The following is a 22498-nucleotide window of genomic DNA, read 5'->3' on the forward strand; positions in this document are numbered from 1 at the left end:
TGTAGTATTAAAAATATCCTCAAAATTTCAGAGAGATTCATCAATTATTAGTTTACTTAAAAGTTATTTAAATGTTTATCCCAAACAACTTTTTTGCAATAATAAGTCAAAAAAAACTGAACTTACACCAACAGGGACTTGGAAGTGTCATAACAGAAATCGGAGATACAGAGGACGATATTCGTATGAGGATACGAAAAGATCAACAAGCATTCAGCATTCTCAACCCTGTGTGGAGATCTGGCGAGTATACTAAAAGGACAAAGATCCGCATATCCCATAACTATCTCATATCCATAAACTGCAGGTCTTTAATAATAAATGTGTATGACGTAAATGACGAATTGTTCGTATTTTCGGGTCTAACATCATTAGAAACGAAAATCTACTACACCTGATCGAACAAAAAAGAGTAAAACATCAAATAATGTCCAAAAAGTGGGGTTGGATTGGTCACACAGTCAGAAAAAATAATTCCATTATTGCAAAGATTTCCCTAGAGTGGAATCCCCAAGGAAGAAGAAAATGACGTCGCTCAGTACAAACTTGGAGAAGATCTATCATGGACGAGATAAGAGGTCAAGGAAAGTCTTGGAATGAGGTGAAGGCCTTAGCGCAAAATAGAACCCAATGGCGCGTTTTCACTGAAGTTCTATGCTCCATTTAGGAGTTCAAGAAACTTAGACACCAACAGGGTACTTTTTTTATCAGTCCAATATTTTTATGTCATCTACTGAATTTTTAGTGACTACTTCACTGGACTATTTTTAACTGATAAAACGTCATAGCAACGCCACGTTTCCTACTGACAAAACTCCTTCCTGTCAGTGATTTCTCAGCGACAAAATTATGACAGATCCATCATGAAGGTGTCTGGTAATTCTATTTTATGTCAGCTGCAAAAATTGGAATAGACACACAATAGACAACAGTCTTCAAGCAAGGTGTTTCTGAACAGAAGTTAATTAAATTAACGGATCACTCAAATGCAAGCTCTCTAAAACCGTTTCTGCAGCTGGATTCCAGTCATCACCAGAAGTTGATCGAACAACAAATGAAGCTGGACCTTCGAGTTCCCAAATGCTACAGGTCAATAATACACAAAATCATGCTTTGGTAGAAAAGAATGGGCAAACTACTACCTTCTTCTTCTTCAGGTGCCATCTCCGCTACGGAGGTTGGCAATCATCATAGCTATTTTAATTTTTGAGGCAGTAGCTCTAAATAGTTGTTTTGAGCTGCATCCAAACCATTCTCTCAGGTTCTTAAGCCATGAAATTCGTCTTCTTCCGATGCTTCTTCTGCCATCTATCTTTCCTTGCATTATGAGTCGCAGGATGCCATACTTCTCGCCCCGCATCACATGTCCGAGATACTGTAGCTTTCTTTCTTTAATTGTAAGTTCAACTTCCTTCTCTTTATCTATTCTTCTCAGTACTTCATTGTTCGTAACTCTATCTACCCAGGAAACCCTCATAATTCTTCTATAGGTCCACATTTCAAAGGCATTAAGTCGTCTCATTGTGTCTAGATTTAACGTCCATGATTCCACTCCATAGTATAGTACACTGTATACGTAACATTTTGTTAGGCGTACTTTAAGAGCTAATGTTAAAGTCTTTGCCACATACGACCTTTTTCATTTTTATAAAATTACAACGTGCTTTTTCGATTCTGACTGATTTCTGCAGTGTTGTCATGATTTTCTGTTATAAGTGTTCCTAGATAAGTGTACTTTTTTACTCTTTCGATCTGCTGGCCCTCTACTATCAAGATTTTGTTAGTAGTATGGTTGTTTTTACAAATTTTCATAAACTTCGTCTTTTTGTTATTGAGAGAGAGTCCGTACTTTCTACTACACAAACTACTATAGCTAATAATAATTGTAAATTGATATGGTGCATTAATTGTCTCGTGAAATAGTCTTGTCGAATATCATTCGAGAGAAAATTATTTACCGACAAATTTTTCTTTTCAAGTTTTTTCAACAAGTTTGTTGCCTTTTGGCAATTTTCGCTTATGAAATTTTGACAAAATTTAATTCGCGAAAATTGCCAGGCAACAAACTTTCATACCACTCGAAAATATTGTCGGCAAAATTTTCTCTCTCATGCTTTTATATACGAATATTTGGGGTAAAAATGATCCATTCTTACTTATCAAAATTTAGCATATTCTAACATTGCCGCTTGGCTTATTTTCTCGTAGATCATTCGAAAATTTGCCTCTTTACTGCTACAATTTACCTATCTATACTGTATACATCTGTCATTATTGAGTCATTATACAATATTTTTGCAATTCTACTAACTTGTAAAAGCAGATCCTTTATATTTGTATTTCAGAATCGTTGTTTTTTTTTTTCTGCATCATCCAAATTGGCTATTAGCGAAACAATGATAGTGAACAATAATTTGTATTATATTTATAATGTTAATTTAGATAGCATTTAAAACGTTAATTGAGCTTAAGAAACTTTTTATGTTTGAAATATTGTACTTACTGTAGACCTAAAATATCACTAAGTTTGTTTGGTCTAGTGTACAACATGCGCATTGGCGTTAGTGCTGGACATTTCTCTAATATATGTTTGGTTGTTAATTTTTCATCACAGTTGTCACATCTTGGTTCTTGTTTGTTGGAGAACACGTAGCTATTAGTTAATCGCGTATGACCCAGTCGGAGTCGCGTTAATATTACCTGGTCTCTCCGACTTGTTGGTAATGTGGGCCAGGGTTTTATCAATTTTTTAACATCGCGTAGCTTGGCCGATGACACTTTCCACTTTTCTTCCCACATATATCGCACTTTATATTTAACCGCCGCTTTCACGTCCGCACTCGTAAATGTTTTAGTACACTCCGCACTATCACTACTTGCAGCTTCTTTTGCAGCATTGTCTGCCTGTTCATTTCCTGGGATTCCAATATGGGATGGTATCCAGAATAATATAATGTTTTTTTAGTTGAGCGGTGTGGATTTCTTGTTTTATCTTGATGACTAAAGGATTACTTGGATAGACATATTGGATTGACTGTACGGAACTTAGAGAGTCTGTGAGTATAATATAATTGGTATTATTGGATGTGTTGACAGCAAGGGTGGCCTGGTATAGAGCATATAGTTCAGCAGAGTAAATGGAGTACTCTGAAGGGAGTTTATATTTATTTGTCGATGTTGGGGTTATGACTGCAGCACCAGTACCTTCATTTGATTTAGATGCGTCTGTGTATATATGTGTATAATCCTTGTAGTTGTGAAGCATATCGTTGAACGCAGATTTGATTAACTGTGGGTTTGTTGAATGTTTGTCGAAAGAAATGAGGCGGGTTAGGCACTGAGAGTTCTTTATTTGCCATGGAGGAATTGAGGACGATTGGGAGGAAAAGCATTCTGGGAACGTGTAGTTTAATTGATTTAAATGGCTTCTAATCCTTGCGTAGAAAGGTTTGGCAGTTCTTGGCTTATTTATGAAGAGATTTGGGAATTTTTCTGTAAAACAATTGTGAATAGTAGGGGTTTTTGGGTTAGACCTGATTTTTGCGGCGTATGCTACACTTAGATGAAGTCTTCTGTCTTCTAAGGACGGTTCGCCAACTTCACAATAAATACTTTCGATTGGTGTTGTGCGAAAAGCTCCAGATATTATACGTAAACATAGGTTGTGAAGACTGTCAAGTTTTTTTAGCAGTGTCTTAGTGGCTGTAGAATACACAGTAGATCCATAATCTAATTTTGATCTGATTAATGTTCTGTATAACATTAAAAGTGTTTGACGATCCGCACCCCATTCTTTATTGGCCAGAGTTTTTAGAAGATTTAATCGCTTGTGATAAGATAAGATCAAATTTGTTATATGAAGTTTCCAGCTTAGCGTTTCTTCGAATGTCATGCCCAAGAATTTTATTGACGTTACACGTTTTAGGTTCTCATCACATAGTCTTAGGTTGGGGGTGTTTGTGATATTTTTCTTAGAAAACATGATGAAACGAGTTTTTTCAGTGGAAAAACAGAAACCTGTTTTTTGTGAGTTCTAAGTGTTGTATAAAGTTCTGTGTGTGACAAAATATATTTTGTATATTTTTACCTTTGCAAAAAACTACAAGATCATCCGCGTAGACGCGTGCTTTTATAGGAGATTTTAGATTTTTGAGAATATCATTGATTGCCACTATAAAGAGCGTAGGGCTTATAACCGAGCCTTGAGGAATGCCATTTTCTGGATACATTATATCTGATGTTGTGTTTTGTCCTAACTCTGAAAGCTCTATTTTGAAGAAAGTTTTTAATAAAGAAAAAACAGTGACCTTGGATGTTCCAACTATGTAATTTTTTTATTATATAATCGTTGTGTTCGAATATAGTTTTCACCTGTGACAAATTTAATAGTACCAAGCTCATAAACAAGATTTAGTTACATAAACGGCAAATGTTTGCTACTTAATTACTTCACGCACTCAATAACGCAAGTTATTTCGAAAATTGCGAAGTTTGTACTACGCGTAGATGCTTAAGGAAACATAAAATACCTGCAGAAACGTAGAAATTACCATTAATCATTACTTGAGGCTAAATACATAGCAAACGATTGGATTCGTAAGTGGAGTATAACTTTTAGAAAAGAAAAATATACATAAACGGTTTTAAACATAATTTAACTTAAAAATGAATTTAACGCAATGGTAATAAGTAATAAGGATCAGTAGTTGCAGAAAACAATAATTGTTACAGGTCTAAAGTCAACATATAAAGGTGTATGTATTGTGAATCCGCTCTGGGGTTCCGTAAAACTTAACCCGAAAGGACGAATTTTGCAAGAGATTATTCTTCTTCTTCTTGATGTGCCTATCCGTTACGAATGTTGTCGATCATCATGACAATCTTTATCTTATCTGCAGCAGCGCGGACAATCTGCACAGATGTTGTATTGAACCAGATTCTGAGGTTCTTTAACCAAGATGTTCTTCTTCCTGGACAAGAGATTCATCAATTAGCCTATATTTGTCCACTGCTGAACGTAGGCCTCCCGTAAAATTTTCCACCTATTTCTATCTTGAGCTTCTTGAATCTAGTTTGTGGTGATGCGCTTGATATCATCCGTCCATTTAGTCGGTGGTTGTCCTCTGCTTCGATATGCCTCTTGCCTTAGTCGCCATTCCAGAATCTTTCTGGTCCATCTATCATCCGTTAACCCGTTAACGCCGAGAAAAAAAAATTTGAATTTACGATTTTTTTTTAACTTTCATAAAGAAAGTTTTTTATTTCAAAATATACAAAAAACATGCTGTCACCATATGGGCCCTGTAGGCGTTCCAGGGTATACACAAAATATTATCTGAATTAAGTGTTTGTGTGAAATTTCTTAAAACATTCTAAACATAAACCAACATCGCACTTGATACACATTGTACGCCCTTTGCTTATACAATTGAACCCGGCACATCTTCTTCTTTTTTCTTCTGGCACTACTACTACGTAATGGTTTAGCCCATCAAATCTGACATCGTCTCCAACACGGCTGTTACTTCCAGCAGCTTTAGGCATTCGACCTGGACCTTAAGCTGTCGTTTTGTAATTTGCCAAATATGATGCTATGATATGATGCCAACTGGCTGATATTTCTGCCACTTTTACGGTAGAGAATCCAAGCATTTTGTATAGATACATCAATAAGATATGTAAATATCGACCAGTACCACTTTTTTGATCTTACACCAATACGATAACTGAAACAATGTATGTTATTATATTATTATAATCAATATACTTTACATACTAAGATACATCCATCAGATCTATGCCTCCCATGTTTTTAGTGTATTTGGAAATTACATCCGGACGTGGTATAGGTACGTTTCTTTTATCTTTTCTTAAAAATCTCTCTACAGATTTCACTGGAGTAACCCCAAAAACACGTACTGGCCACTGTTACCACATTATTGTCCATCCACCTCACATAAAGAATACCATCGTTCGTTTCAATAGTTGAAGTGTAGGTGCCTCGAGCTTCTTTGGCCATAATCTTTTTAGGCGGTATAGGAACTTCTTCTTGAATTCGGTCATCCCTAATTGTTCCAGTTGCTCCATACCCATTTGCTTTCAAGGTAGAGTTAGAGCTAACAGTTGACGACTACTCAAATTTTCAACAGTCTCACCCTTATCTTCATACCCTGAATCCTCATCGGTCAGATCCTGACAGTCAGGTGGCTGTATGTATATATCAGTGACTTCGTTATTAGATTCGTAGGCGATATCTAACGCTTCTTGAAGAGTTATTCCTCTGAAACTAAAATTATCGTATAAAACTATAGGCTAATACATATTGTCCGTAGTACGCCTACTGGTCCCATATGGTGACAGTGACGTTTACGACGAAATTATAAAAAACTAGAACCATATATTTAGAAAATCAACAAACAGTATTGCGAAAATACGTTTTTTAAATAAAATCGATCGCCTATATATACAATAAAATAAATAAGATCGACATAATTTAACTTACCGTAACGGGATGTCCATATTTTCGTCGTCGAAAATAATCTGTCCAATAAAAAATAGCACAACCTCTGACTCGCGAGTACAACAAGCAACTGATCTTGTCAGGCGCATCCGATGAGCATTTCGAACGATTAGTTCTCAGTCAGTGGCGTTCAAATTAAATTTGTCCGTTAGTACACGCACATAAATAGAGGACGGTTTTGTGTCCCCATATGGTACCCGTAGGCGTTAATGGGTTAATCTGGCAACATGTCCGGCCCAAGCCCATTTAGCCATGGCTATTTTTTCAACTGCATCTGTGACTCCTGTTCTTCTTCTTATTTCTAGTTTTGGTACTTTATCTCTGATGGTAATACCTAATATTGATCTTTCCATAGCGCGTTGTGTAACTCTTATTTTATCTATTGTACTTCTTGTCAGAGTCAGTGTTTCTGCACCATATGTAAGAACCGGTAAAACGCACTGGTTAAAAACCTTTCTTTTTAAACTAACTGGAATTATAGACTTAAAAATGTTATTCAATCTACCAAAGGCAGCCCATGTGAGACTCATCCTTCTTTGTAGTTCAGTTGTTTGATTATCTCGGCCTAAGCGAATCTCATGCTCTAGACTCCTTTTTTATTTGCAAGCTAATACTTGGTCGATGCTATGGCTCTCAATCAGAATTTTACCGCTGACTACAAGGTTGGTCATAAATTTTGTCTTTGAGGTGTTAATTTTAAGACCAATTGTTTTTGACACTTTATAGAGCGTGTGCAGCATTTTTGTAGCTTTATCAACTCTATCAGATATTAAAACGATGTCATCGGCAAACCTTAGGTTGTTCAGATTTTCCCCATTTATATTAATTCCCATGTTATCCTCTCGTTCCATTTGCTTGAACATATATTCAAGAACAGCTGTAAACAATTTAGGGGAGATAGTATCACCCTGTCTAATTCCACGTTCTATTCGAAACTTCTTGGTATCTTCATGACAGCGGACACAAGCTGTACCAGTTTCGTAAATACTTTTAATCAAGGCGATATATCGGTATTCAATGCGGCAGTCAGCCAATGCTCGAAGCATTTTATGATGATCTATAGTATCAAACGCCTTTTCATAATCTACGAATATAAGAAAGATAGGCTTGTTATACTCTGTACACTTTTCTATTAGCGTTTTTATTACTTCTAGATGATCATTTGTTCCGTATCTGGAGCGGAACCCAGCCTGTTCACAAGGTTGGTAACTATCCAGTTTGTTCACAAGCCGTTTTGTTATTGTCTTCATGAATAGTTTGTATGTATGAGAGAGCAAACTAATAGGTCTGTAGTTCTTTAGGTCTGAAATGTCACCTTTTTTGTGCATTATGGTTATTATTGCATTATGCCACTGGGAGGGGGTTACGCCTCTTGTCAAACAAGTATTGAACATCTTTTTCAACACATTTACTAACGTTCCTCCTCCTTCTTTGATTTGTGCAATGACTATCCCATCTTCTCCAGGTGATTTATTGTTTTTCATCTCCGAGAGAGCTGATTTTATTTTCTCTGTTGTGATATCTGGGATGTCTTCTGAGCCTACGTTTTGAACTTTTGGTATTTGATTTTGATCAGGATCTGGAAGTTCTTCTCGCTTATACAATTCTGAGTAAAAATCTTGAGCAATTTTTAAAATATCTTCCCTATTTGTTGTAGTTTCTCCTTTTTTATTTGCAAGTTTACAAATATTTTTCGATCCTTCAGTCATTTGTCGGCGCAGAACCTTTAAACTTTTATTTTTATCAATGCCTTGAGTTATGTATTCAGTGTTGTAATTTCTGACATCTTTTCGAATGGATTTTGTGATGTCTTTGTTTATCTGTCCAAGTGCTACAAAATTATCTGTGTATTTGTTTTTCAATTCTCTTCTTTTGTTTATAAGATCTTTAGTAGCTTGAGTGAGTTTATCCATCTTGTTTTTTCCTTTTTCCTTATATTTTCTATGAGCGTTTCGAATCGCACTATTTATTCGCATGTTTGTCACCTCTACATCTAATGCATTTTCATTTAGATGTTCTACTTCTTTCAGTTCTGAAGTTAAGAGATTGTGATAAGCTACTCTATCTTCTATCGATTTCCATTTATTAGAATGCCTCTCTGTTATCATTGCTGTCCTCTCTCGTCTAATGTTGATCATTATTTTTGCTCTAACCAACCGATAGTCACTTCCAACAGTGATTTCATTAATTAACACCTTGGACACTATGTAACATCTTGGACAATATTTTTCTGTTTGTGATGATGAAATCAATTTCGTTTTTTGTTATGCTATCTGGACTAGCCCACGTCCACTTACGTTGTTGGTTCTTTTTGAAAAATGTGTTCATCACATAGAGCCTATGATGCAACAAAAAATGTAGTAGCACACCTCCTCTATCATTTAGCTCACCGTATCCAAATCAGCCCATAGCCACTTCAAGACAAGAGATTATAACATCTCAAAATTTTAGGAACACCAACCAAATTTAACATTCAAAATTGCACAATCACACTTCAGCAATTGACATTTCTATGTATGACCCAACTCTATCCACCACGTTAACATAGGACGTTCTACCCTACTTTTACGGTAGTGACCACTAATCCTTTATAATTTCTTTAACACACCAGAATATTGACATTCAGTCAATATTTTGAACAATAGAAGCTCTGTATAGTTTTACAACTCTTGCTGAAAAATGCCAAGATCAACAAAAAGATATTTTCGTCGCATTTATAGACTATGAGAAAGCTTTCGACGAAGTTAAATATAACAGGAACAACTATTTCCTGAGATATAAATATATATATATATATATCAGGGAATGTCTAAAGCGAAAAGGACTCCATACAGCTCCTATACTTTTTAAGTGTATCTTCCGTCGTAGCCTTATCTCTTTGACAATCATTCCTATATCACGTATCAGTATATTGTTGCCATCTAAGATCCAATATTTTTATCCAAAATATATCCCAGAATTCTCCAAAATTAAAGCTGCATGGAAACAGCAAACTAATAAATCCGTCCTTTTTCCTTCTATATACACCCAATAAATACGCGACAAAACAAGTCGAAGAAACGTCAACATATTATATTATATACATTCCTAAATAAAGAACGGAAATATGAAACACCTCTTCATCCATTTTTTTATGGCGAACGCGCGTGCTTTTCAATCATGGCAGAATATTAAATTTCCTTTTAAATCCAAACTTGTTACCTTGAAAAACTTTTTTGCTGTAATCATGTCACTTTGATATTTCGTTCGAGATAACTTTCAGCTCATACAAAAATAGTAATTGACAAATATAAAAAACCCTGATTCTGTCTACTAGCTACACTGAGAAATAACGAAATATACTACTAGTATACTTGTGACAATATTTAAGGCAGCAGAAGATTAAGTAGTTCATTAGATTAAATACAATAAAAAGTCTGGGTTCATGAACGATATTTTACTGAATTTCTTAACACTCAATTGATACAGTGAGGTTATATAGGCATCCACAATATATCTTCTAATGCCCATATCGATCGATTTAGTTTTTAATATAGAGCAAGGGTCTTATATAACCTACAAGATGAATCCCCAATCTGAACACTGAATCTCAATAGATCGCAGTGTGGAAACTGATCTACCAGGTACAACATCAAACGTAAGTTGTCTTACAAAAAAATCCAAACTCGAACATCCAAACGATTATAACACCAATGTTCTTTCGTCAAAAGATCTGGTTTACTGGCAAGGATAGATTCCACAGTAAACCAATAATCACAACGGAACTAGCTACCTTAGTCCCATACAATCATACCGTACTACGATTTCCTAGTAAAGTCACGTTATTTTGAGTCTTTCTTGGAACTCCAATAGAACTTGATTTCACATTTGAGTAGATTAGATATGGCCTGCCTTAGATACTAGCTTCACGCTATTACCCGCTCGAGTAAAAGTGTCAAGCAAATGGTCGAACCGTACTGCTAGGATTATTATCGTAATGATGAGTATTCAGTAGGATATTACTAAACTGTCTTAAGACGCTTAATCCAGATCCAGATCAACTTACGTGTCTATAGCTGAACGGTCCAGCGCTTGGACCCTAAATCAGATAATTAGAGCATAAAAATTATTGATGAATCATTATAAAACTTAGTTATTACTATAATTTATAGTGGAATAGCCCAGATGGAAAGATATGGGTCAGTTTCTTCATATTATGTAAGGAATCGTTCAAAACCGACTCATATACCAAACAGAACAACCATTACAAACGACTACAAAGCTATAAGAAAAGATTTAAGAAAATTTAAGAATAAAAAAGTCCACCAAACTACAGAAGATAATAATAGTCTGAAAGTCCTGAGAAGACGACAAAACAATGGAAAATGTGAAATACACAAACTAAAGAACAAAGAAGGAGTCCCGATATCAAATATAAAAGAACTACTACACATAGTTGAAGACTTCTATCAAGAACTATACTCAAGTCAAAGAGAAGGTCAAACGCACTTGGAAGCCGCCGCATCACGCAATATCATCAACCAAGGTTCAGAGATCATGCCAGAGATCACACTAAGCGAAATCCAAGACGCAATGAAAAGGATGAAAAACAACAAAGCACCAGGAGAAGATGGAGTCATAATAGAAGCTATAAAAATGGGTGGACGTGCCCTTCTCAACCAAATAAAAATTTTGTTTAACCTTTATCTAATAGATTGTTGCATACCGGAAACATGGAAAATGCAGTAAAAATTTTACTACACAAGAAATGAGACGAGAGCGTACCTAGAAAACTATAGACCAATCATCTTATTGAACCACATCTATAAAATTTTTACCCGAATAATTACAAGACTAGAAAAAAAAGTTGGATTTCTACCAGCCCCGAGAACAAGCTGGTTTCCGCTCAAAATTCGGAACAAACGATCACCTACAAACAGTAAAAACCTTAAGTAATAGAAAAATCTATAGAATATAACAGATCACTGGTACTTAGACAGCATTATAACTGGTCTGAACAATAATAGAATAGACTACCGGGTTACAAAGTTAGTACAAACATTGAACCAAACGCCACAATGCTTGTAAAACTATATGATACCACCAGTGAAATTCATATAAAGCGAGGTGTGAGACAGGGCCACACTCTCTCACCTAAATTATTTATAACGGTCCTCGAATACGCCTTTAAAATGCTTTAGTGGGAAATAAGAGGAATAAAAATAGACGGGGAAATGCTCAATCATCTGCGTTTTGCCGACGATATAGTACTTATTACCGAAGATATGCGTGAAGCACAACAAGTACTACAAGAATTAGAAAACGTATCTTCAACAATAGGTCTAAAAATTAACATCAGTAAGACCAAATTTATGAAAAATTTGGTTCCCAGCGAACACCTAACCATCCAAAATCAAATGGTAGAATTGACAGAAAAGTACATATATCTTGGTCATGAAATCAGAATAAGCAAGAATAATAAGACCTGTGAATTTCAACGACGAATATCACTTGCTTTTGCGGCGTATGCTTCACTAAGACATCTTAAAGAGCAACATCCCGATAGGTATGAAACGGAAGACATTTGACCAATGCGTTCTTCCTATTATGATATACGGAGCAAAAACTCACTATCACAAAAACAACAGCTTGTAACCTCGGAAACCTTTTTTGGATGGTGCTAGAAAGGTCACCAATGGAGACACTGCGGACGGCAGCCAGATGGTTGGTGGAGAGCGAGTCGTGGGTTCGAAACTAGCTTTTGAAACCAGGAATGGGTCCAACGGACGAAATAAGTAAAGATACGATAAGAGATATTGGAAAAGATACAGAAATAAACAAAAAGATAGATGGGTAAAATTACCAAAGATAAGATAAGATAGGGAACAGGGCGCCACTTAATTTTTAGGGGTTAAAGGAGAAAATTAAGAAACCTTAGAAAAGAAAAGAGATAAGGAAAGATATTTAGGTTCAGAGATCAAACCCAAGAAAAGATATCAACAGTTAATTATTAAATAAATTTGGAACCTCCGAAACTTAATCAGCCTAATCTTTCTTCTGGTCGAAAGTATAATAATTTAATATAATAAGTAAATATTCAGAGTTATGGTTATATCAGGGAACTTTGTTAGGAGTCGACAAATAAAATACATACATAAAACAATAACAATATATTCAACAACAAAATTATGACGCTGCTGAATGTAACACAAGTAATAAAAATACACCATCAACTATGAAATGGGGGTATACATATAAAAATAAGCAGTAATATAATTAGAAAATACCTTTACAAAGATATATAATACACTCATGCACAAATACAGTTTTGGCGTATCTCGAGATATTACAGCAAAAAAAATAAATAAAAATTATAACAAACACCAAAGATAACAAAAATTAATAAAATCTAAGTTTACAAAAATACAGAAAGGTTACTGAAATAAAAACATAAAAATTTAACCAAACCGCACTTTGTTAAATCGATTAGCTATCTCGCACTATTATTTAAAGATAAACTGAGACTTAAATGTTCATCATTATTACTTATTGAAATTTCTTAGTAGCTGTTGGAATTTGGTTCGTAACAAAAAAATATAGAATGTTCTTTAATTGAATGCAAAATTCAGTAGCTACTCTCAACTAGATTTGAAGACATGTATGAACTTTAGATACATCCAGATAATGGAAGATGATATGATACCATACCATATTACTCGCCCAGATAAGTGGAGAACTAAGATTATGCTAACTTACGGTAATTCCTGACGACTGCTGCATTAAGTCACTGAAGTTAATACTATACTTGTATTAAACACTGAATTTAATTAACATTAAAGGTACTTTATAACTATATTTAATCTAATATAGTATAAGATAAAAAAACTCAAATAAACAAGTGTATACACACTTATAAAGAAAATGCACAGAGAACGGTACGATAATAGAGATACAGTAAGATCTAGTCCTCACGCAAGGACTGTCCCACCAAAAAAGTAACTTGTTTTCTCTACGAGTGCCCACCGAGAAGTAAAACTTTCTTGCAAAAATTTACCCAACTACAAAAAAAGGAAGAAGGGATATCTCCCACTCAAAAATCATAGGCCAGTTGTATGTATTGCTGAGAAGGTAAAAAGTTATAACATCGAACATAACGGTACCCTTCTAGCTACAAACGTGATGAAATATAAAATCTCCTAGATTAGGTTTTTCCCGAAAAACATTACAACGGGCGTTCGACGACAATTACCGAATTTATGAAAGAGAACCCGGAAAAGGATTAACTAAGGATTAGCCAAACCGGCGTCTTTAAACAAATACGTAGGTAGATTCTTCAGTCATATTTCGGTAATTTCCCAATCAAAATTTCTGATCGTAAACACGACCATCAGCGTATCATCCACATGGGTAAAAGGAAATAAAATTAATTTAATATATTAATTAAAAAAAAGGTTACAAGCTCTAAAAATGCGAGTGGCACAAAAACGCATGGAAAGATCGATTCTCGGCGTAACAAAAAAGACAAAATAAGGAACCAAGACCTAAGGAAAATAACAGGTATCAGAATTGAGGCAGGTCACATAGCGAGAGTAAAAGACTCAAGATGGACCAGAAAACTAATTGACTGGCGCCCAATAGAAGACAAACGCAGCAGAGGACGACCACCAACACGCTGGATGGACGACATTAGACGAATATCCAAGAAATGGCAGCAAGAAGCACAGAACCGTGAAGAGTGGCGAAAAATAGGAGAGACCTATGTCCAGCAGTGGGCAAAAGAGGTTGCATGATGATGATAAACTTTGACCGCCCTTACCTACTATTTGAAGATTTGTGAAGATTTACATTTGTAATGAGCTGTCAATCACAACAATATAGAAATAGGAATCTTAAAATCAACAGAAGAAAATCACTCGATGAACTGGTTTTACAACTGTTTTAATTTCAGCTTAAAGTTAGATCCGAAATTGGTATCTTGGAGAAGACGTTGAAGACCCCGTTGAAGATAATGAACCTTTTTGGATTCTTTCGGCGAATGTATAACCGCAAAAAACGTGCCTTTTGCTCTCGAGAAAAGGTCACAAAAACAGGAATTGTGTGTATTTTCCATACACGACGATCACCCTATAACACATGCTATAACTGGGCTCAGCAAAGTATTATAATATCTGATATATATGTTTTTGTCCGTACAAAAAAGCCGCAACGCAAAAGCTATGTGACCTCAAACAATCATTAAATCCAGAAGAGTCCTCAAATAGCATATGGACAAAAACAAAATCCATATTGCATAATGCTGCGAAAAACCTTAAGAGTGATAGAGAAGAAAGAAGGAAACAATGGATAACAGACTCCACGTGGACTAAAATACAGGAGAGGAAGTGCTTAAAAGCCACAGGACTGAACAGTGAAAGTGATAAAGAGGCCTATAAAGCGCTGAACGGTCAAATAAAACGACTCTGCAAAAAGGACAAGAAACTACCATGCTATCAAAGATGATAACGGAACTCTACTCACTTCTAAAAAAGATATTTTACACAGATGGAAAGAATACTGTGGACGACTGATGATGGAGGAAAGCACAGACGCCCCATCACAACAAGAAGATGCTAGTTTGGCGTCGGAACCTGACGTACTCAAAAGTGAAGTTGAAGCAGCAATTATGAGGCAAAAAAGTCAGAAAGCTGCCGATCCAGATAACATACCTATTGAAATGATTTGGGCCCTAGATGACGTTGGAGTGGATATAATACATCAAATTTGTCAAAGAGTGTGGGAGACAGGTAAATGGCCTGAGGACTGGACACAATCACTATATATTCCCATACATAAAAATGGAGCGAAAGATTTATGTAGCAACTATCGCACAATTGCTCTAATTGCGCATTGCAGTAAGATACTCTTACACATAATTCTCGAGAGGATAAAGCCCTTTTTACTACCTAACATTACGGAGGAACAAGCAGGTTTCGTCCCCGGACGTGATCTAGAGAACAAATTTTAAACGTACGGCAGATTGTAGAAAAATCCAGAGAATTTAACATCACAACATATTTGTGCTTCATAGATTATAGTAAAGCTTTCGATTTGGTCAACTGGAGTAAAATGTGGCAGGTTTTGTCTGAAATGGGAGTCCCCAATCATCTGATACTGCTAATTAAAAGCCTGTACAATAACAATTATGCCAGAGTTAGAATAAATGGGGAACTAACCGATAGTTTCAGGGTCACAAAGGGCGTGAGACAAGGCTGCATACTAAGCCCAATTCTATGTAACATCTATGGTGAATGGATAATGCGGAAAGCTACTGAGGACTGGAACGGTGGCATCACCATTGGCGGGAAGAAGATTTGCAACTTGAGATATGCAGATGATACTACTATCCTCGCTAGTTCTGAAGCTGAATTGATTCACCTGCTACAACGGATAGAAGACGTAAGCTTAACGATGGGCCTTAAAATAAACAGAGATAAAACGAGAATCATGATAATTGACAGAGCTAACAACAATCAAAATCATCTGTGCATGATAAACAATATCGCTGTTGTAGATAAATTTGTGTACCTAGGCTCATTAATAACCAACAAAGGAGGCTGTACTGAAGAAATAAAGCGGCGGTCAGCAATCGCAAAAAGCGCTATGGCAAAATTAACAAAAATTTGGAAAAGCCATGAAATAACTACCGATACAAAAATGAGACTAGTAAGAAGTCTAGTTTTTCCAGTTTTTACTTATGCATCGGAATGCTGGACCCTTACTGAGAAAGACAAAAAGAACATAGATGTATTTGAGATGTACTGCTGGAGACGAATGCTGAGAATACCATGGGTGGCCCGAAGAACAAATGAATCCATACTGGACCAGCTAAACATAAAGAAAGGACTAAGAACACAAATATCAGAACAAATAATAAGCTATTTTGGACATGTCCTTCGAAGAAATGGTCTTGAAAAACGTACCATCCAGGGAAAAGTAGAAGGCAAAAGAAATAGAGGTAGGTCTCCCACACGATACACGGACCATATTGTTGCTACCATTGGCGCTCCATTGTCAGAATGTGCTAGAATGGCAGAAGATAGAAAAACGTGGAGGAACATTGGGAAATTTAGCTAATAGCTTCATGATATCACGATACCTGCATCAGGTTAACGACTAAGAAGAAGAAGAAGATATATGTTTTTGCAATTATTGTCTAATTTTGATTTATCTGTTCAATGGCTCTTAGTCATTAAAAATCCGAATTATTAAAATCATATGGAATTTCTTAACAATGCATTGTATAAGGTCAAAATAGATGTAATGAATAAACAAAAGAATGCCGACTCAAGCCTATTTCCACTGAACAATCCCCATACATTGTCACCTGTTTAGTAAACAACAACCAACGTTTTCCAGTGTATAACAAATGTTTACAACTTTTTAAGTACCGAAAGTAATTGTCTAGAAATTCCTCACCTACTAATTTCAATAGTTAACAATAGAGCGTAACGCCTATAAAAGTGTAGTGGAAAAATTTCGAAGAATGTTATTAAAACGAGGTACTCTACTCAGCCGGTTTTCTACAGAACCAGATCCGAAATTATCAAAAATCTCGCGTCTCGTCTTGTTACTATGCGGCGTCAGTTGCTGCCAAGGCCGCAGTTAACACTTTTTTGGGCACTTCGTTATAAGTATTTCCTTCTTAATTAAACGTAAATGGAAAGTTTGTTTTACTACAAAATGACAGAGAGAAAAAAAGAGACTATAAAGTTGATTGCAGGTGAAGAGATTGTAACCCGCCTTAATCATTCGTTGATTAGAGGAGAGGCTTTTTACACGAGGCAACTAAACTCATTAAAAATTATTTTTAGAATACTTAATAGCAGCAATCTAATGAGAGACAAGTTCGAAGACATTAAATACATGTAAATTGGGACCCCTGCAAATGGATGTTCGAAAATATCGTGTAATTTCTGCATAACCTGTTTGACTATGGTTCCAGCAACTCCTACAATAAAAAAAATTAGTAAAAAATTGTAATAAATTCATTAATTATTTTCATTATTATTTAATAATTTTGGTTTTGACGACGTTTCGGCGGGTACACGTAAACTCATCACCAATTACCATAAATACCCTCGTACATAGTACAAACTCATCACCGCCATAAAAGTAGGGTTTTCAAAATAGACCCTAAGAGATTGGTAAACTGATCACTGGCCTACCTGCAGCCTGGATCAGGTATAGACCATAAAATCCCAGCAAACGGCTAGTTTTTGGTAATTTCACAGAATAATCCAAATCCAGATGTCTTAAATGCAACTTCAATTTATTGGTTTTTATTTGGGAATTCCACAAAATTCTATTGATATCTACCTAAAATCATGCGAAAAGAAAAATTTCTCTTCATTTGCCCTTGTTTCTTCAACATGGATAGTGAACTGCTAATTTGTTACGTCCTGAGCCAACGCGGACAAAAAATGATGGTTATCAATAATTTTAAATTTCAATTGATTGCGAAAGACTCTAAAAAAATCGAATTGCCTTTTGTGGACTTGTGCGACGAAAGGGTGTAAGGCTAAATGTCATACAACTGGTGAGTAGAAATGTTATACCGTTTTTGTTAGTTGTTTTGCACTGGTTTTCGCGAATCATCCTGATCAAACAGAAAAAAATCAGTGTAATTAAGTTCTTTAAGTTAACTGTATAAGATGTTTCTTGTAGGCAAGGCATAATATTACTTTGTTGCTGTAGATTACCTTTTCTGATATTATATTTTGAGATTTCTAATTAAATTGTTAAAGTCACATTGTTATATGTATATGTATATATATATATGTTTGTTTTGAGGTTTCCGCGGGAGCTATATGTGCTGTCACTATTTTTCCGGGATTGACTCCGCGTTGTAAAATGCTGGTTTTCTTGAAAACCATTGTTTTGGCGACGTTTCGGCAAGGTCTCACTTGCCATTCTCAAGCCTGGTGGATCTACTTCTCGTCGTTACTCGATTAGTACTGGTCGACTGGGCATTTCGGCGCTCGTTTAAATACTCTCTCGGCGGCGCGCGGGCTCTTGTGATTGGTCCTGCCTGTGTGCGAGTGGGCGGGGCCTTGTCTGGCGGTCTCGCTGTTTGTTTTTTCTGTGCGTTAACTGAAGTTGAATTTTTTTGGACGGTTCTTTGCAGAGCTGGTTTCCATGTTGTTGGTAGTCTTTGGGCATCATCTCGAGTGTTTAGGTTATTTGGATATTTTTCTATTTCTATGGCTTCCCTGATTATTCGCTTGGTTTTGTGTTCGATGTTCGCTAGCATTGTTGTCTGTTCTAGATCGATTGTGTGTCCTGTTGTTAGGGCATGTTGTGCAAGGGAAGATGTCTTTTCTTGCTTTGCAATAGCGTTTCGATGTTCTTCTCGTCTTACTTGAATTCTTCGATTAGTCTGTCCGATGTAGGATTTGTCGCAGTCTCCACAGGGAATCTTGTACACTCCTTGGTTTTCTAGTGGGATTTTGGTTTTTGCGGAGTTAAGCATATTAGAAATTTTCTTATCCGTGTTGAATATTGTCTCTATTTTATGTTTTCTTAGGACTCTACTGATTTTTTCCGTAGTGCCCTTCACGTACGGTAAAATCGTCTTAGCAATAGGTTTTTCTTTTTCTTCTGTTGATTCTTTGCTTTTTCCTCCTTGTGATTTTTGTGCCTTTTCAATTGTGTACGTGGTGAAGCCATTTTTTCTTAATGCTGTTTTGACCGTTTTCATTTCTTTGTTCCTGTGTTCTTCATCTGTTAATCTTTCTGATCTTATAGTCAGGGTTTTGATGACTGACTGCAGTTGTGCAGGATGGTGGTGTGAGTCAGCGTGTAGATATCTGTCGGTGTGTGTTGGTTTTCTGTATACCGTGTATCCTAAAGTTCCATCTGTTTTCTTGATTATTAAAACATCCAAAAACGGTAGCTGTTGGTCTTTCTCTAGTTCCATAGTAAACTGAATTTTGGGGTGGATGGTGTTAATGTGATTTAGGAATGTATTTAGTTTTTCTTCCCCATGTGTCCAGATAATGAAGGTGTCGTCCACGTATCTCAACCATAGTTTCGGTTTATACTCTGCCGTTGTTATTGCTCGTATTTCTATTTCTTGGATAAACAGATTTGCTATCACCGGTGACAGTGGTGAACCCATGGGTGCTCCCTCGACTTGTTTGTACCTTTGGTCTTTGTATACGAAATATGTGTTGTTGAGGCAGTGTCTCGTTAGGTTTAGTGTATCCGAAGGTATTGGGTATTTTTTTCTTATAATCTCTAACGATTCTTCTACTGGGACGTTAGTAAAAAGTGACACCACGTCAAAACTCACTAGCAAATGTCCCGGGTCAAGAGTCACGTCCTTTATACGCTCGATGAAGTGGCCTGCGTTCTTGACGTAAGAATCCGCTTCCTCTGCGTACGGTTGTAACTGATTGGCTAAGAACTTTGCGAGCGGCTGTGTGGGTGATCCGATTGAACTAACTATTGGTCGTAGTGGCATCCCAACTTTATGAACTTTTGGTAAACCGTAGAGCTTAGGGCACCTAGATGATTTTTCGCGTGGAATCAGCTTGGGCTGATCCTCCTTTTTTATGTTTGAAACTTTGATCTTGGCCTTCGTTGTTTTTTCTAGATACGTTGTTGGATCTGTGGCAATTTTTTCGTATGCTGTGTCGTTTAGAAGATCTGTTAATTTTTTGTCGTAGTCATCTATATTCATTACTACCGTGGCGTTACCTTTGTCCGCTGGAAGGACGATTATTTCTTTGTTTTTCTGCAAATCTCGCAACGCCTCTTTTTCCTCACGTGTTAAATTTCTTTTTGGTGGTTTGGCTGTCCGTAATATCTGCGATACGTCTTGGCGTATGATCTCAGCTGTTTCCGGAGGTATATTGGTAATGGAACTTTCTACTTCGCTGATAATGTTTTCAACAGGGATTCGTGCGGGTGCTACGGCGAAATTAAATCCTTTTGACAGAACACTCGTTGTGGCCTCATTTAATTCGAGATTCGAAAAATTGTAAACCAATTTGTGTGTTTCCGTCGGTGGTGTTTCCTTTTTTCTCGGTCTTTGTTCGGCTGTTAGACTATTGAACTTTTTCAGTTGTTTTATTTTTGTTAAGTCGGCGTTTGTCTCTGCTCGAAAGTTGGATAGTGTTTCCAGTGTATTCCATAGTATTGGATGTAAACTATTACTTAGAACTAGGTGTAGCTCTAGTAATTCTGAATTGACTTTGTCGATATCCCGCCTCGTGTCATGGATAGCTTCCCTAATAAGTGCAAAACTGGCCCTTCTTAAGATGTTTTTAGTTTTATAAGTCTTTTTATGAAACGTAAGCTTCATGCTTTTAGGAATTATGTCCTCGTCGCGGCAGCGTTCTAAAAAAGTGAGATTACACAAAAGTGTGCTTCGTTTGGATCGTAGTTTTTCGTATCGTCTGATGTCTGGTAGAAGTTCCTTCCCGTAAAGGTTAATTATGTTTGTTTTGAGGTTTCCGCGGGAGCTATATGTGCTGTCACTATTTTTCCGGGATTGACTCCGCGCTATATATATATATATATATATATATATATATATATATATATATATATATATATATATATGTGAAACCTTTTTATTTTTAGTTCTATGAATTTTGTTATATAAAATAATTATGTTACATAAAAAGTTTTGAATGATCTAAAACCTAGAATACAATGATCAGATATAAATTTTTTTTAGTTGTATACGTGGTTTGTCAAAAAAAAAAATGAATTGTGGAATTGTGGATATTCTCAAGTCTTAATAAAATTCATATTGTTTAACGAACCGCGTAAATGACTGAAGACTACTAATATCTGATTCTGATGACTGAAATTTTAGATCATTCAGAACTAGAGAATAATTTTTTTTTCATAAAACTAAAAATAAAAAAATTTTCCATATGGTACCAACTTAATTGGACCCCTTATATACATATACTAAAAAAAGCGATAAACGCTTGTAGTCAACGCTGATCAGTTAGACTACAAACACAACTATATATTTGGGTGTGCAGCCGAAGATAGGACAAAGAAGTACTCTTTTTAAACTACCAAGCTTTCGCAAATCTCTATTTGCATCATCAGGGTGCTACAATAAACAAAATTAGTACAAATTACAGAATAAAAATTATTTTGAAATGAAATGAACAACTCATCTGACTCCTACAAATAATGGCGAAAACTAACCAAAAAATGTAAAATATTGCTTTTAAAAGGACTCTAATTGTGGGATCTTTGTACAAGTCATTGAAAGATAAAGTACAGGAAGCTGTACTTAAGCATTTTGATACATTCTGTCATAATAAATGCATTGCTGATTACTTCAAATTTAAAAATTTCCGCCAATGATGCCATAAAATGTAAAGCTTTGCACGTGTAAAAAATTAGGTTTCCTTCGACTTCAATGCACTAATAGCACACTCAAGTTTTTAGCTTTTCCTATTTTTCAGATATTTTATATTTACTAACTGTCCAAAATCGTCTATTATTTTCAAGATAGTCAAATAACGCCAAAACGGTATAAGACTTAGACCGAATATATGCTTAACAAATTATCTCGAGAATTCAATGAGAAATATAAAAATGCAATGAAAATCAAATAACGAAGTTGGGACTACTTCCGATATAAACAAAAATAGCACATATTGACAAATATTTTCATTTTAAAGTTCACTATCGAAATCCTATGCAACTAAACTTTTAGATCTCAAAACCATTTAGATTGGCAGATACGTCTAATAGGCCACACCGTGAGACATATTATTATCTCAGTTAAATTTTAAAGCAACTTACTTAAAATAATTTCTGAATTTATTAAATTATCACATAAACGATAAGTATAACAGGTAAGAGGCAATCTTTCGCATTAGAAACCAGGCAAAAGTCCCGGTGATGAGTTTACCTATCTGCGGTGATGAGTTTACCAATCTCCAAAGGATGCCGGTGATCAGTTTACTATATCTCCGAGGGTCTAAT

The 22498-nt window shown here is 35.8% G+C and overlaps 2 protein-coding genes across 5 annotated transcripts in view; one reads left to right on the top strand and one right to left on the bottom strand.

The window, feature by feature from the left end:
• Positions 1 to 22498, top strand: part of LOC140449495 (uncharacterized) — a 267953-nt gene that overhangs the window by 38856 nt on the left and 206599 nt on the right. The gene's annotated exons all lie outside the window — the stretch shown is intronic.
• Positions 5710 to 20843, bottom strand: LOC140450032 (uncharacterized). Its single transcript, XM_072543453.1, has 5 exons — positions 19374 to 20843; positions 6503 to 6540; positions 6156 to 6286; positions 5920 to 6096; positions 5710 to 5726 (listed from the first exon to the last, which is right to left on the bottom strand). Exons 1-5 carry the CDS (start codon positions 20841 to 20843, stop codon positions 5710 to 5712), a joined length of 1833 nt encoding a protein of 610 aa, XP_072399554.1.

This window comes from Diabrotica undecimpunctata, chromosome 9 (assembly GCF_040954645.1).
Source record: "Diabrotica undecimpunctata isolate CICGRU chromosome 9, icDiaUnde3, whole genome shotgun sequence".
Taxonomy (NCBI): Eukaryota; Metazoa; Arthropoda; class Insecta; order Coleoptera; family Chrysomelidae; genus Diabrotica; species Diabrotica undecimpunctata.